At 41.8% G+C, this 16,873-nt stretch overlaps 1 protein-coding gene across 5 annotated transcripts in view; it reads right to left on the bottom strand.

The window, feature by feature from the left end:
* The window catches only part of LRCH1 (leucine rich repeats and calponin homology domain containing 1), a 222,374-nt gene that overhangs the window by 84,932 nt on the left and 120,569 nt on the right, over positions 1-16,873 (bottom strand). For all 5 annotated transcript variants that reach the window (XM_036249956.1, XM_036249953.1, XM_036249954.1 and 2 more), the window contains exon 3: positions 6,086-6,212. In XM_036249956.1, the coding sequence (XP_036105849.1) occupies positions 6,086-6,212 (127 nt within the window). The remainder of the gene's footprint in view (positions 1-6,085; positions 6,213-16,873) is intronic.

The raw sequence follows: 16,873 nt of genomic DNA, 5'->3' as shown, positions 1-16,873 counted from the left end.
TTAGATTGTTGAATTTGTTGCCATATAGTTGTTCATAGTTGTTAACAATCTTTTGTATTTCCGTGGTGTTGGTTGTTACTTCTCCTCTTTCATTTCTGATTTTGTGTATTTGGGTTCTCTCTCTTTGTTTCTTGGTGAGTCTAGCTAAGGGTCCATCAATCTTGTCTTTTCGAAAAACCAGCTCTGTTTCATTGATATTTTGAATTGTTTTTTTGGTCTCTATGTCATTTATTTCTTTTCTGATCTTTACTATTTCCTTCCTTCTACTTGCTCTGGGGTTTTCTTTGTGTTTGCTTTCTAATTCTCTAAGTTGTGAGGTTAGACAGTCAATTAGAAATTTTTCTTGTTTTTTGAGGTAGGCCTGTAGTGCTATGAACTTCCCTCTCAGAACTGCTTTCGCTGCATCCCATAGATTTTGTGTTGTTGTGTGTTCATTTTCATTGGTTTCCAGGAAGTTTTTAATTTCTTCCTTGATCTCCTCGGTGACCCATTCATTGTTTAATAACATGCTATTTAGCCTCCATGTGTTGAAATGTCTTTGCATGTTCTTGTTGCAATTGATTTCTAGTTTCATGCCATTGTGATCTGAGAAGATGCTTGACATGATTTCAATCTTCTTGAACTTGTAGAGGTTTAGTTTGTGTCCTATCATGTGGTCTATCTTTGACAATATCCCATGTGCACTTGAGAAAAATGTGTATTTTGTAGTTTTGGGGTGTAATTCTCTGTAGATATCTATTAAATCCATTTGGTCTAGTGCTTCATTTAGAGTCTCTGTTTCCTTGCTAATTTTTTGCCTAGAGGATCTATCCAGTGCTGTCAACGGGGTGTTGAAGTCCCCTGCTATGATTGTATTGTTGTCGATTTCTCCTTGGAAGTCCTCCAGAAGATTTTTAATATATTTTCGTGCTCCTGTGTTGGGTGCATATATGTTTACCAAGGTTATATCTTCCTGTTGGATAGATCCTTTCAATATTAATTAATGGCCGTCTTTGTCTCTAGTTATGGTCTTCATTTTGAAATCTATTTTATCAGATATGAGAATTGCTACCCCAGCTTTTTTTTGCTTTCCATATGCTTGGAAAATTTTTTTCCATCCCTTCAGTTTCAACCTATGTGAGTCTTTTGTTGAGAGGTGGGTCTCTTGTAAACAACATATAGGTGAGTCATGCTTTCTTAACCAGTCAGCTACTCTGTGTCTTTTTATGGGAGCATTCAATCCATTTACATTTAAGGTGATTATTGATATGTACTTATTTATTGCCATTTTTGTTTAGTGTGGTTCTATTTATCTTCCTATTTCTACTGCTAATTACAGCAGTCCTTTTCACATTTCTTGCAGTGCTGGTTTGGTGCTAATGTATTCCATTAGCCTTTTTTTTTGTCTGGGAAGCTCTTTATTTCACCTTCTATTTTGAATGATAGCTTTGCTGGGTAGAGTAGTCTTGGATTCAGATTCTTGTTTTTCATGACTTTGATTACTTCCTGCCATTCCCTTCTGGCCTGTAGTGTTTCTGTTAAGAAGTCAGCTGAGAGCCTTATGGGGTTTCTTTTGTAGGTAACCTGTTGCTTATCTCTTGCTGCTTTTAGGATTCTCTCTTTGTCTTTAATTTGTGGCATTTTAATTACTATGTGTCTTGGTGTGGGCCTGTTTGGGTTCTTCTTACTTGGGACTGTCTGTACTTCTTGAACTTGAATGCCTTCTTCCTTCACCAAATTAGGGAAGTTTTCTGTGACTATTTTTTTGAATATATTCTCTATCCCTTGCTGATTTTCTTCCTCTTCGAGGACTTCTATGATGCGAATATTATAACGTTTCCAGTTGTCCCACAGTTCTCTTAAGCTGTCTTCCTGTTTTTTAATAGTTTTTTCCTTTTGGTTTTCTGATTGATTTTTTCTACCCTGTCCTCTAATTCACTGATCCGGTCCTCAGCTTCATCTACTCTTCTTTATAAACCTTCCAATGTGTTTTTCATTTCTGATATGTCATTTTTTATCTCTTCTTGATGGCTTTTAATTTCCAATTGGCTCATTTTCAGTGTCTCTATGTCCTTACTCATGCTGTTCAGCTTCCTCAAGATCATGGCTCTGAATTCTAGCTCTGTTAACATGCCTAATTGCTCCACATTTATCTCATCTTCGGTGGAGGTCTCTTGCTCTTTCATTTGGCTTCTGTTTCTGTGTTTCACCATTTTGACTATCACTGTGGGTTGTGGAGCCTGTCAAGTTTTCCCTTGGGTGTTGGTGTTCTGCTCTTTGTGGCTCCCTCTCCTGTGTTTAGATGAGCGAGGGAGGACCCAGGGTTAAACACCACTGTCAAGTCTTACTTTCCTGGTTAAAGTTGTCAGCCCAGGAAAGCTACTGTTATCCTCCAGCTTTTTGCCTGGAGGCTAGCAGTGGAAGTTACTTGATGGGTTTTGGGTTGTCAGTTGATTGAAAAACTCCCTCAGGTACTCAGCACAAGGGGATTTCCCGAGGTTGGGGCAGATGCTGGTTGTTAGTGAGCCTCAATTAGCTCTTCAATGGCCCACAGGGTGGGGTTGGATCTCCAAGGGAGGGGCTGCTGCCTCTCTCAGAGCCCTGGGAAGTAGCAATATGGCCACCGTCCTGCGTGGCTGCACCCAGCCAAAGCTCTGAGCGCCCTCCAGATCCCGAGTGTCCCCACACAGCTCCAGTCCAGTCTGCCCTCCTTCTGCCGGAGCCCAAGGTGAGTGGCTGTGGGTGTTTTAGCCTCTGTCCCCGCTGCACTGTGGATCCACCTGGGAGTGTGACCCGAGGGCACCGCTCCCAGCTGAGGCCGCTGCCGAGCTGCCGACAGTGGGCTCCCAGTCCCCGTCTCGCGCCTTCGCAAGCCTACCAGGATGGAGTCAGTGTCCCTGGTTATATGGTCCTCGCAAGCTGCTTTTCTGTTGGTTTTTCCCGTCACTTTGTCTGTGTTATAGTTGTAATTGCAGTTTGGTTCTGGGAGACGGTCTGTGTAGCTTCCCTTCACTCCGCCGCCATTTTTCTGGACCCCCATATAGTTTTTAAATGTAGCTACTAGTACATTTAAAATTACATCTGCTGTGTAATTATCTTTCCACTGGACAGTGCTGGGTGAGGGTATTTCAACTTCAATTACAAGCTAGCTATGCCAGGGTGATGTTCTGTAAGTCTCTCTGCCTTGGTTTCATCATTTGTAAGATGTCAAGGTTCGGGTTAGATGCTTTTTAAAACTTCTCTGCCACTAACATTCCAGGACTCAAAGGTTCAGTAGTTATTGCTGGTGAAGATGACGGTGCTGTGACTAAGAGGCAGGGCAGCCTTGGTTAGAGCTGGGCCCCAGACAGGGCGCCCAAGCAAAGCTCAGGGATCCTTAGACCCACCCAGCAGCTTGCATGTCTCAAGGCCAGACACAGTGCCAGCTGGGCAACTGATGAGGGTAGCTGAGGAAAGCCCTACTCCCACGTGGCGTGGCTCCAGGGCTCAGCACTTGTGCTACCTATTAACAGATGAGCTGGTCCGTAGTTCTGGTGGCACAGCTCATCGATGGCAATGCTGTGGGCTGAAGTCCAGGCTGCCAAAAGGGTCCAGAAGACTGACTTCACCAGTCAGAAGCCGAGAAGTCGAAGAAAACAACTTCTAATTCGTATTGTGTTTATCAGACTCCTAAAAGAAGCATTTTAAACAAAGCATATAACTTCACTATCCATTTCATCCAAAGCATTTTGCTATATTTGTTTGTGTTCTGGAACCTGTTAAAACAGCACCTTCTGAATTAACTTGGATTAGAAGACAGAGTCCCCCCTGCCCAGTATAGTGCCTGGGTGTCTGTACTAAGCCACCTTCATGGCCCACTTCCACCCTTTGAAAACAGCACACAGCAAATGTTTCTGCATGTCTATCACATGCCAGACACCAGATACAACAGCAAGATCCAGTTCTCAAGCAGTTTTGAAGGTGTAGGGGGGAGCTGGTATTGAGAATATACCAAGGAGGATGGCAAATGTGACTGGGTGAAGTTTGATGGTAAGTATTGGGTGCTTGTCTTAGGAGCACCTAACTCAGGCTAGGAGGATCTGGGAAGGCTTTTTGGAGAAAGTGAGATGTAAGTTAGCTAAGAACTGACCAAAAGAAGAGGAGGAAGAAGACACAGTCCATGTAGAAAGAGTGGTGTCTTCCAAAAGCCACAAGTGAAAATGAATACGGTGTGTTCCCAGAAGGCTGTGATTTAGAGGGAGAAGGGACCAGGAGCAAGAGAGGAGCCGGGTGAGGGAAGCAGGGGCCAGACCACGTAGGGCCTTGGATGCCCTGTGAAGGGGTAGATGGTGGCCAAAATCTAAGGCAGTAGCAGCCCCATTCTACCTGGTCTCCAGGGATTAAACTGGCTCCTCCTGCCCAAGCCTGCCATGAGGTCCCATACTATCTTGTCTCTGCACAAGCCATCTCTTGAAGGCCTTCCTGTCTCTGTCTTCTTTTTCCTTCTCGAAATCCCACTGAGACTGATATAAGGCGCCTCTCAAAGGTCTCTTCCCTCACAACTTTTCCCAGCCCCAAGACTAATCAGTCATTCCCTACCCTGTGAACACACTTCTTATAATAGAATCTTTGGGGAAAATGGACTTAAATTAATAACCATCTTCTTTCAGAACTGCCCCCTTTAGTGGCAACTGAGCAGGTCAGGGCAATGTGACCGCGTGACTTGGGCACTGCTGACTGAGTCAGAAGAGGACATCAGACTCAGATCTTGCTTGCCTCTCTCACTGAGAAACCAGGGCTGGTCCCTGCTAAGTGCTTTAGCCGGGAGGACATTTAAGCTTGGAATCTGTGGGCTAGGCAACTTCTCCATTGCATGCAGAAGCAGAGAAAGCTCATAAAAATAAACCATGGCCACGGTTCTTGACAACTTTCCAGTGTCTTGTTCTAGTCATGTTGTGATCCCTGATCAACTGTCCTGATAGTGATGGGAAGACCTCTGTATCTCTATAACCAATCCCAACTCTTGGTGTCAGCTACCTGGAATGGGTTTCAGATACATAACCACATAAGTTATGCAAAAGCACTCTTGTTATAGCTCTAATACCTTGATACAGCAGCTACTCATTTCCATACTATGGTCAAAGTGGATTCACATGTGACATGGGTGCAGTCACTCTCCTAGCCAGACCTCGCAGCAGACGTGCCTGAGTGACCACAGCTCTCCACCTGGGCCTCACAAGCCATCATAAAAGTATTCCAGGTGGCCCCAAAGAGTCTAACGGGAGTTGGCACACAAGAGAAAAGTTACTGGCCATCAATGTTCTAGACTGGCATCTGCTTGCAGGAAGGTGCCGTGTCCTTTTCATGGTTGGGCTCACAATACTTAGCTTTGTGCTTGACACAAGGTCAACATGAAATAATGCTTGCATGGAGGCTACATTAAGACTATTATGTTTTAACCTGATTGCTCATCGAGGCCTCTATATTCGCCCATTTGCCTTCAGTGGAAGTTGAGAAAAGATCTAGTCTCTCCCACTCTAAGAAACAAGGTAAGCAACTGAATGGTAGTGAAAAAGCTGAAATACAATAGTGCATCTCAGCCTCAGGCACACACGTACAAACCCATCTCTGCCCATCTACAACTGGTTCTTCTTTCTTATCCCTGAGGGTATGGCCACATTTAAAAATTACATTAATTTACGGCACGGTTACTCAAATCCTTACAGAATCAGAGCACGCTGTTATTTCTGTCTTGTGACTTAATTATATACATTCACAAAGTGTATAACTTATTTGTAGATTATTTTTCCATTTTATCCACAATTAATCACAAACTTATTTTCACTGTGAAAAAAGATGATCTAACTACCATCTGATAATCTATAAATCTCAGGAGCTGTACATCCTGTAAACATAAGGAAGTGTTAACTACAGGAAACATGTAACTTTCAGAAACTATGTCTGTTACAGCAAAGCCAAGACTGTTCCTCTCCCTTGTTAATGTCTTTATCAACAACAAAGGCGTGGCTCCTCCTTGTCGAACTGTAGCAAAAAGTTTTTGCTAACAACCTGATGGACTATGATTAGTAAACAAACAAAAAAGAGCACCTTAAAAATCAGTACATACCAACTCCATTAACTGTTTGAGCTGACCGATCTCTTCTGGCAGTGATCCAAGTTTGTTGTTACTTGCGATTAAGACTTTGAGAGGCAGACCACACAGGCAGGCGGGCAGGGCGGACAGCTGATTTCGACTGCAAAGACAATACATGTGTGAACCTACAGGCCACTCCACACCATTTGTGAACATTTTTAACAAGCAAGAAAAAAGGAGTGGGCTGAGAAGACATTTTTCGAATATCATCATTGCTGAGTTTTCTGAGAGGAGGGAAAATACTGAATAAATAAAATCTGAATTGCCCACATGTACATCAGTCACTTACTTCACCTCCCCTCATAAGCAGCCTGCTATCAAGTAAGAAGACAGGGTTTTCAGTTTCCCTTTCTTTCCCAGCCATTCTGCTGAGGAAGCCAACAACCAGGCACCTACTTAGATCTTCCTTGTGTAAAGCTTCAGAGGCTGTGGTATTGTGTGTGTGGTTTTATGGGTACACATAACACCTGTGTGTGCAAGGGGGTGAGACAAGCAGATGGACTGCAAACAACAAAATGTTATAGTGGTCATCTTTTGGGGAGTAGATACCATGAGTGGATTTTATTTTCCTTAGTACATTTTGATGAGTTTTCCAAAATTACTGCAAAGTGCTTTTATAATTAGAAAATAAATATTACTATAAAAAAATAAACTTTGCCCGGCCAGTGTGGCTCAGTGGTTGAGTGTCAACCCATGCATCAAGAGGTCGCCGATTCGATTCCTGGTCAGGGCACATGCTCAGGCTGTGGGCCGGATTCCAGTGGGGGCATGCTAGAGGCAGCCGATTGATGTTCTCTCGCATCGATGTTTCTATCTCTGTCTACCTCTCCCTTCCTCTCTCTCTAAAATCAATAAAGTAAAAAAATATTTTAAAAAAAGATAAATTTCATCTGAATACCAGTTACATGGGTGCTTTTTTTTTTGAAGTACAAATAAGAGTTGTTTATTAGCCGGCCAGCGTCTGATTCCAAAAACCCCTGTGACAGAGTCTGGAATCGGCCATGGGTGCTTCTTTTGTGAAAATTCATGGAGATGAACAATTATGATCTGTGCACTTTTCTGTACGTGTGATATTTCAACGAAAGGTTTTACTCTCCCATTCCCCGTAGCGTCACCCCTACTCCTCGGTTCCCCAGTGCCCAGACCCAAAGAGAAATCTGTTTCCAGAAAGGAACATAAGGAGGAGAGAACTTTCTCTGAGGATCCAACAGAGGGGGAGGGAGGACTGGGAGCCTTACAGGGGTGGGACTGGAAGAGGGGTGTTCCTGGCACTACAAGAGCCAGCTGGCTCTTCACTCGCTCCTGGTTAGGATGACAGGTGACAATAAGGGTGACAGGTTCACCCTGGCAATAAGACAATTTTATTATTTGAGCAATACTAATAAGCTTCCTTTTGAAGAGAGGATATTGGGAACAAAGTTGTTCAAAATTTTCTACAGTCCAATTTTCCACAGAATTAGCAATTACAGTGGAGGTCTTCCCTATGTTTCTTATCTTCGAAACTCGGGTAGCTTAATGCAGGCATCTAATCAGATGTGCAGATTCTGAATTGAAGACGCATTTATCATACCATGTAAGTAAGGCAAGGAAGACTGTTCATTCAGAAGCAACAGTGTTTGAAATTGCGTGGAATTCTTCCAGAATGGGTACTAATTTAAAATAAAATAAAATTTAAGCGTGTGAAAGCATTTACAGTTTCTTCAGCAGGGAAAAAGCTATCTATGCTAACTGCTGTTGCTGAGACAGCTTTTTATGTATGCCCACACATTCCTTAGTCAGCAGGAGGCACGGAGGTGCGCAGGCCTGGGGGCGTTCTCCTACTCCAGGCCTCGGAGTTGCTCACAGTGCTACCTGTAATCTCCCCAACAGAAAGAGGAAATGCACAGGCACACACAATCCCATCAGCTCTCCAGCAAATACTTAGAAAGCAGAGGAGCACTGTCCCGCCACCCTCTACCTCAGCAGCAGCCCAGCTTTCTGAAACCACCCCGAGGGCGCTTCTCTCAAGCAAAGAGCGCCCCAGGCTGCACTCCGCCGTCCCACCCCTCACTTCCTCCTGGGGCCTGTATGCTGTAAATAGCTCTTCGTGGGAAGAATGTTTAAAAATAAGGCCACACAGTGTCTCATAAGGTAATGGCCAACATTTATCTTCAAATCTAGCCTGTGAGCCACGTCTGAAAGCAAAATTTTTTAAAAATTAGCTCACTCATTACAAAAGAATGAATGGGGGGAAGGGCCACTCACAGGTTCCTGAAGGTGGCCGAGCCTTCCTGCCCTCACTGCGCCGGCCACCAGCATGCGGTCCGCCTCGCCGCCCCGCCACAGGACGGGGCACAGGACGGTGCGGGGAGCAGTGGAGGGCAGGGGTTTCCCCACCTTACTGCTAACGTTGGTCTTCCACTTTTCTCCGCTCAATGACCACTCGATTTGTCTATTTCCTCATTACAAGATGGAACGGCAGCTCAACATGGTATGAACATTTTTTTCCCTATCAGAGCTTAGTCTTTATTTATTTTTTAAATCCTCACCCGAGAATATTTTTCTCTTTATCTTCAGATCGAGAGGGAAAGAGAGAAACATTCACTGACTGATGGCCTCTGGCACCAGGGATGAACTGCAACCGAGGTACGTGCCCTTGACTGGAATCGAACCCGCGACTCATTGGTCTGTGGCCCACACTCTACCGCTAGGCCAAACTGGCCAGGGCGAATCTTTTATTTATCTTTTAAAATTTATCTTTATTGTTGCAAGTATTAGAGATGTCCTCCTGTTTACCTCCCATTGGCCCCTTCCTCCCAGGCCTTCACCACACTATTATGTGTGTCCATAGGCTACGTGTGGATAAAAAGGGGCCACATGCTAACAGGACAAGCTCAGGACAAGCATGGCAGCCTTGCAAACTCAGAGACCTAAAGTAACCACAAAGGATGGTCTGAAATTTAAACTTTTTAACTAAAAGCATTTTATGGCAGGTAGTCATGTTCTAGGCCAACATCTCCCCTGACAAAGGTCCATCTTTACCTTCACTGAGCCTGTCTGTTGTCTTTTTGCATCTACAATAACATATCTTTGGAATGTCCAAGTAAGTAATTTTCCTTATTCTGGCCCCTCAAAGCACAGGCAGCACTCTGTGGGACCACAGATCCCCTCACTGTCACTGAGTTCATTGCTGACAGTTAACTATTCTATACCCACCTGTGTAAAAGATGTACGTGTCTACCATTTTACTTTTCATCCAATCCCAGAGGGTTCCCTGTTTTGCTTTCTCCCACCTCCTTAATCTATCACCAGTGGATTTCATGTAACCCACTTACAGTTTCTCTTTTCATTGTAATGTAAAAAATAAGGTGAAGCATTATCGCAATCCACTGAGATTTTGCTTACCAACAATTATTGACAGTTTGGGCTCAAAAAAAAACCTCATAAAATTCTTCATGGGTTTGAATGTTTCTTATGTTAACATTTGCATATATGCATGTAAGTTCTTTGGTTAACCTCTTCCCACCCCCACCCCCCTTCCTCCTACCCTCTGAGACTCCTCAGTCTGTTCCATGAACATTTTCGATGGCCTAAATTTACAGGATAAATTTCTCTTGGTTTTAAGTACCACTGTCTCTCACTTAACATAATTCTTAAATTAAGGAATTCACAAACTAAGTCATGTATGTATGGTTTGACTTTTAGAGAGTCTTATTTTAATGTATTTTGACTATGGCACTTATTAGTATCCATGTTTTCAGACTCAGTATTTGATAATTAATTTTTTATTGGCTTATCAGGCGGTTATTTTCCTTAAAATATGTGATAATAAAGGCATGCTGTATTCTTACATGTGATTTTATTATCAGGGCACCATATTTTTATACATGTATTTTTTTGGTTAATCCTCACCTGAGAGTATCTTTTCCATTGCTTTTTAGAAAGGGTAGAAGGGAGGGAGAGAGAGAGAAAGAGAAACATTGATGTGAGAGAGACACATTGATTGGTTGCCTCCTGCATGTGCCTCAACTAGAGCTGGAGATCAATCCTATAACCCAGATATGTGTCCTTGACCAAGAATCAAACCCATGACCCTTTGGTGCAAGGGCTGACGCTCTAACCATTGATCCAAACCAGCCAGGGCTCATATGTATCTTTTATTCTACTGGAATATACGGGTCAGCAAAAGTAGGTTAATAATAATCGTTGCAGTGAACAATACAATAATACATAAATAATAATACAAAAATAAACTATGTTTTGCATACTTGCAACTATAAACCTACTTTTGCCCACCCCTCCGTATATCCTTTCTTTAAAAAAAAAAATATTTTTATTGATTTTAGATAGGAAAGAAGAAAGAAACATGGATGTGAGAGAGAAACATATGCCCTCTGACCGGAAATTGAACCAGTGACCCCTCAGTGCATGAGATGATGCCAGGGCCTCTGTCAGAGCTCCTGTATATCCTTTTTTTGTGTATATGTGGATTTATTTAATAATGAAACATGGAATTCACTCAACAGAAAATAGTTTATCAGAAGATTTATATAACAAATTCACCTTTAGTCCCTTGGTAAAAAGGTCACCAAATGTGGAATTAGGAGACCTAGTTTCAAATCACATCTCTGTCACAAATCATCTATGACTTTAGGTAAGTCATTTAACCTCTCTGGCTTTTTCATGCATAAAACACAGATAATAATACTTAACTAGCATGACACATGACATTATAAATGCAAAACTACTTAGCCCAATACTAAATCCATATATAAAAGTGAAACCAAATTGAACCACTAATGTGGCCAAACATTAGGGAGGTGATCAAAAAGAACATATGTCTGCTTAGGTAGGTTTTCGTGGTTTTTATTTACTAACTGCTAAAATTTCAGCCAGTTTTAGATATGGTTTCACATTGCACTTACTGAAAACATATCAATTAAAAATAAAGATCATTATTCTTAGGTATACTGAAGAGAACCAGGCTATAAAATATCAGGCCAAAACAAACCCTGTAATGATTTCCAATCTGGAGTAAAAAGACTAGACTGTATAATCACATGAATGACTTTTTCTCACCCATCATCTCTAGTTCCAGGATGCTACCATTTCTCTGGGAAACCATGAATACCTAGAGATAACCACCACCATTTACTATTTGTTTTCCAAAGAGAAACAGAAATAATAAAGACTAGATCACAATTCTATTACGAAAGTGTCACAGCATGCATCTGAAGGGCCACAGAGAAAGTAGGTCAGATTTCCTGGGTGGGCACCCTGGGCAGCTCACCCTATATGAGTCTCACCAAGGGAGGGGAAGGAACAAGTACTTACTGTTATCGTTTGCTTAAACATAATTGTCTATCTGTGCATGGTGCGGGACCTACAGTCAACAGCAATTATTACTGTAGCCAAGTAAGTTTCCTTGTTCATAGGATACTTCACCTATAATCGTGTTTTTATGTTCTTTTTGCATACCCCATTGGCCTTTCGTTAAAGGCAGAGTAACTTTCATCTGTTTTGTATATGACACTTGACTGTTAATTGTCTTCATGCCCACACAACAGTGAGCCACATCCACAGAGAACCATCTCCTTGTCTTGCTTGGTTCATTCTAAAAAACCCACCCAAACAAAATTGTTTCCCCTGATGATGACTGCCCCTTCTTCATCAGCCCTCCTCGTCCATTCCCCCCACCATTATCTGTCTGAGACAATCACCAACAAGAACATTGCTTTGAGTTGTGGGGTCATATTTCGGTCAACTTTAATTTTGTAAATATAAAAACTATAAATGTAATCTTAATAATATTTTACATGCAATTATTAATCATGAATGAGATTATGTATATGCATAAAATCTGGGAGTCTATGTTTAACTCTAACTTTGAAAGCAGTTATACTACCTACAACTTGAGTATGACAATCATTTGGAAACAAAATGTTTCAAAACAAACACACAATCATCACTTCACCCGAGTCTTGAACCGGTTCTTAAACACTATACCAACTCATTCCACACAGACTTAAAGGCCATATTTCAAGAAGGTAAAGGGTCAACTTTAGAAAAGAAAACTGAAAGCAAAGCAAGACACCAAGTGAGTGTCTAAAGCTCGGCAGGATCCAGGCTAGCTGCTGCACAGGGCCTTCCGCTGAGTTTCTGGGGGGCAGCCCTGTACCGCACTGGACTTCTGCAGCCAGACTGGTTTCCCACAGTAACAGCCTGGCAGTCTTCCCTTGAGTTTAAATAAACACTTCCTTAAAATATTCCATTTCTATACCCCTAACAGTCAGCAACTGCCACTACCAATGTCTATAATTAGATTTCAAAGTGCTGTTAGTGAAAACTCGCTCTCTCAGTTATTCATTCTCTTTTTTTCTAAGCGCTTTTCTATTCCAAAAAGACAAGGCTCTAAAAACTAGTACTCTCTATTTCTTCTATAATATTTATGTCTTCCCTTTATTCTAAAATGAAGTTGAATGTTCAAAATCAAATGTTCAAAGAGAACTTAATATCCCATATTAGCAAGAATTTGCCAACCCCCTTCTGAAGCAGCAATGTGGATTTGAGTTTTAAGTATTAAGACTATAGAGGCCTGAGCCCTACACCCCATAAAGTACCAGGATGCAAAACACAGTTGCTGGCACACAGAAAAACCATCACTAAATGGCTAGTTAAAATGTATTAGCACTGAGGATAATTTCCCTACTTTCTGGAGCCATGTTTCAGGTAGAATAGACTCTAGCTTGCTGTTACCAGGAAGGTACACCTACCTTACCTGCTTTCTTCTTCCATCCACTCTACCAGAGCCATGAAAATATCTATATAATGTTTTTATTGATTTCTTTTAGAGAGAGAGAGAAAGGGGGAGAGAGACAGAAACATCAATGTGAGAGAAACACTGATTGGCTGCCTCCTGCACGCCCCCTACTGGGGACTGAGCCCACAAACCAGGCATGTGCCCTGACAGGGAATCGAACCGAGACCTCTCAGTCCATGGGGGCAATGCTCAATCCACCGACATGCCACAAAACTTGATTCAACAAACATTTCTTGGGTCATTATTACATATGCTAGGCACTTAGACAATTATTTTATTTATATTCACAACAATCCTGTAATGCAAACATTAAACCTACTTTTCAGACACAAAAGTTGACATTGTTCAGAGAATTTAAATAACCTGCTCCAAGTTGACTAGTTAATAAGTTGTTCTGTGTCAAGTTTTGAAAGCAGGTGGTTCAGGCTTCAGATCAAAGTCTGTGATCTTCCATCAAAGCAACCCAGCCTCCTCTCATTTACTTTGGAATAAAAAGTCAAGGTAAACCAAGAAACCAGTAGGAGGGCACCAAGTTCTAAACAGGAGGCAATGAAACACTAGTAGTTATATAAATAATTGAGTTATATATAGAAAGGGTTTGAGGAAAGGGTCAAAAGTCATTTTTTCCCAGCCTGTGTGGCTCAGTGGTTGAGCATTGACCCTGCACCAAGAGGTCGCCAGCTTGATTCCTGGTCAGGGCACATCCCAGGTTGTGGGCCCGATCCTCAATAGGGGGGGATGCAGAAGGTGGCCAATCGATGTTCTCTTTCTCATCGATGTTTCTCTCTCTCTCTCTCTCTCCCTTCCTCTCTGTGTAAAATCAATAAAGAAAAAAAAATTAATCATTTCTGAGACTCCAAATTGGATTACTGGAGAAAAACATATGAGCATGGGCAGGAACAAGGATCCAGGATATGCTAGTTGGAGAAAGAAGAAAATGGGCTTAGTTTAGCACATGTTGGATTTTGAGGAGTCAATGGGTATTTAAGAGAAACTGAATTTTAGGAAATTGGGAAAACAGTATTAGTGCTCAAATGAGTCAAAGATATAGACTGTATCTGAGGACTTCTGGTCAAGATGGCGGGTAGGGTAAACACGGTATCGCGTCCTCCCACAATCACATCAAAGTTACAACTAAACTACAGAACCACCACCATTCAAAACTGCCTGAAATCAAGCTGAATGGAAGTCCTACACCTACGAAAATAAAGAAGAGGCCACATGAAGACTGCAATCAAGACTCAATTACAACAGAAGGGTATGAAGTCCACACAAGGAGTGCACCTCGAGGGCTCAGCTGGGTGATCAGGGAGGCTGTGCCACTGGACCCTACTGGACACCTACTATAACAAGCCACCCTAGGAAGTACAGGAGACATAGCAACTCTACCTAATACATAGAAACAAACACAGGGAGGCAGCCAAAATGAGGAGAAAAAGAAACAGGTCCCAATACGATAGAAAGAACTGCCAACTTAAAATTTCATAGCCTTCCCTTCACACAGCCAAATCTTGGTCTGTTTGGGCCTGATAAACTCTGCTGGCCTCACTCTGAAGATTCTCTGAGACTCTGGCCCACCACAAAGGTGTGTGAGCACCCAGTAAGTGGCAGCTAGATGTGGTATACCATCGGACATTTGCTGAGTGACAGCAAACACAACACTGGCAACAAGTTTGAACCAGTACCAATCTGGTGAATACCACCCCTACCTGGTGGCTCACTGAGAACCTTCCTCATGCAACTTGAGTACCACCAAAGGCTTTCAGTGATTAAGCCTAACAGGCCACCAGCAGGTGGAGACAGGCAGAGGCAGACCTTAGGGTGCCTTAGGAATTTTGCAGACCTGCCTCCAGGCTCAGTGTTGGTAAAAGCCAGACTTGGTTCAAAGCTTTGTCCTTCCAGCATACACCCAGGCCCAGGAGAGGCAGCCACAAATGGTGGATCACTTTATAGCTCCAGACAGGTTGCCTAGGGCCAGTCACAGACAGCATTTGATATTGACCTGCACCACAGCCCCTCTCAAAAGGCCCCAGAACATACACATACACACCTGGTGGTCAGCTTTAGACAACATCAGAGAATAGCCAAAGGGAGATCTAGGCAGGCAAAGACCCTGCTGAGGCAAATGCTGCTTTGAGTGCTCAGCAGCTGCACAACAGCTTGCACACTCTGGTCAGGGTTGATCCTCACAGTCAGCCAGCCTGAGGGTCAACCCCCTGCAAAAAGTACCCAATAGCAATCAAGACTCAATTACAAGAGGAGATCTAACAAAACCCAGACAAGGGACTTTCCTATAGCACCCGGTTCAGGTGATCGAGGAGATTGTGCCACTGGGTCCGAGAAGAAACCAGCTATATAAGTCCACCCTAACAAGACTGGGAGTCAAAACAGCACAGAATTAAACAAAATAGAGTCTAAAAACAAAACAAAAAAACACAAAAGATAAGTGAAACAAAGAGCTGGTTTTCTGAAAAGATAAACAAGATTGACAAACCTTTATCCAGGTTCATCAAGAACAAAAGGGCCCTGGCCAGGTGGCTCAGTTGCTTGGAGTATCTACCATCTAGTACACCAAAAGGTTGCTGGTTCAGTTCCTGGTTGGGGCACATACAGAAGGCAACCAATCGATCTCTTTCTCTCTCTCTCTCTCTCTCTCTCTTCCTCCCTCCCTTCCTCCTTTCTTTCCTTCTTTTATCTAAATATATCAGTGAGGATTACAAAGAAAGAGAATACCAAAATAAATAAAATTAGAAATAAAAGAGAAGTAACAACTGACACCACAGAAATACAAAGGATTGTAAGAAAATATTATGAACAACTATATTCCAACAAATTGGAAAGTCTGGAAAAAATGGATAAATTCCTAGAAACATACAATCTTCTACACTGAATCAGGAATAATCAGGAAATCTAAATAAACAGATTACAACTAATAAAACAGAAGCAGTCATCAAAAAACTGCCAACAAAAGTCCTGAATCAGATGGCTTCACAGGTGAATTTTACCAAACACTCAAAGAATAAATAACACCTATCATTCTCAATCTATTCCATAAAATTCAAGAAGAGGGAAGATTCCCAAACTCATTTTACACAGCCAGCATTATCCTACTTCCAAAATAGGATGAAGACACTACAAAGAAAGAAAATTATAAGCCAATATCCTTGCTGAATATAGATGCTAAAATCTTCAACAAAATATTAGCAAAACAGATATAGCAATACATTAAAAAGATCATACACCACAATCAAATGGGATTTGTTCTTGGCAGCAAGGTTGGTACAACATCCACAAATCAATAAATGTGATACACCACATAAACAAAATGAAGAATAAAAATTACATAATCATACCAATAGATGCAGAAAAAACATTGCATCTGATGAAATCAAGCATCCATTTATGATTATAAAAAAAACTCTCAGCAAAGTGAGAATAGAGGGAGCAAACCTCAACATAATAAAGACTATATATGACAAAACCACAGCCAACATTGTACTCGATGGGCCAAAACTAAAAGTGTTTCCCTTAAGGTCAGCAAGAAGACAGAGATGTCCGCTTTCATTGCTCTTATTCAACATAGTACTGGAAGTTCTAGCCATAGCAGTCAGACAAGAAGAAAAAAATAGGCACTCAAATGGAAAGAAAGAAGTTAAAACTGTCATTATTTGCAGATGACATGATACTAATATAGAGAGAACTCTAAAGATTCCACCAAAAAACTATTAGAATGGATTAATGAGTTCAGTAAAATAGCAGGATACAAAATAAATATCCAGAAATCAGTATCATTTTTCTACACCAATAATGATCTATCAGAAAGAAAACCAAGAAAATACAATACCTAGGAATAAATTTAACCAAGGATATAAAAGATCTGTACTCAGAAAATTATAAGACACTGAAGAAAGAAATCAAGAAAGATACAAACAAATGGAAACATACTATGTTCATGGATTGGA

Source organism: Molossus molossus, unplaced genomic scaffold (genome assembly GCF_014108415.1).
Source record: "Molossus molossus isolate mMolMol1 unplaced genomic scaffold, mMolMol1.p scaffold_m16_p_9, whole genome shotgun sequence".
In the NCBI taxonomy this organism is placed as follows: Eukaryota; Metazoa; Chordata; class Mammalia; order Chiroptera; family Molossidae; genus Molossus; species Molossus molossus.
Note: the sequence above shows the minus strand (reverse complement) of the source record. Positions and strands in the feature narration are given on the sequence as shown.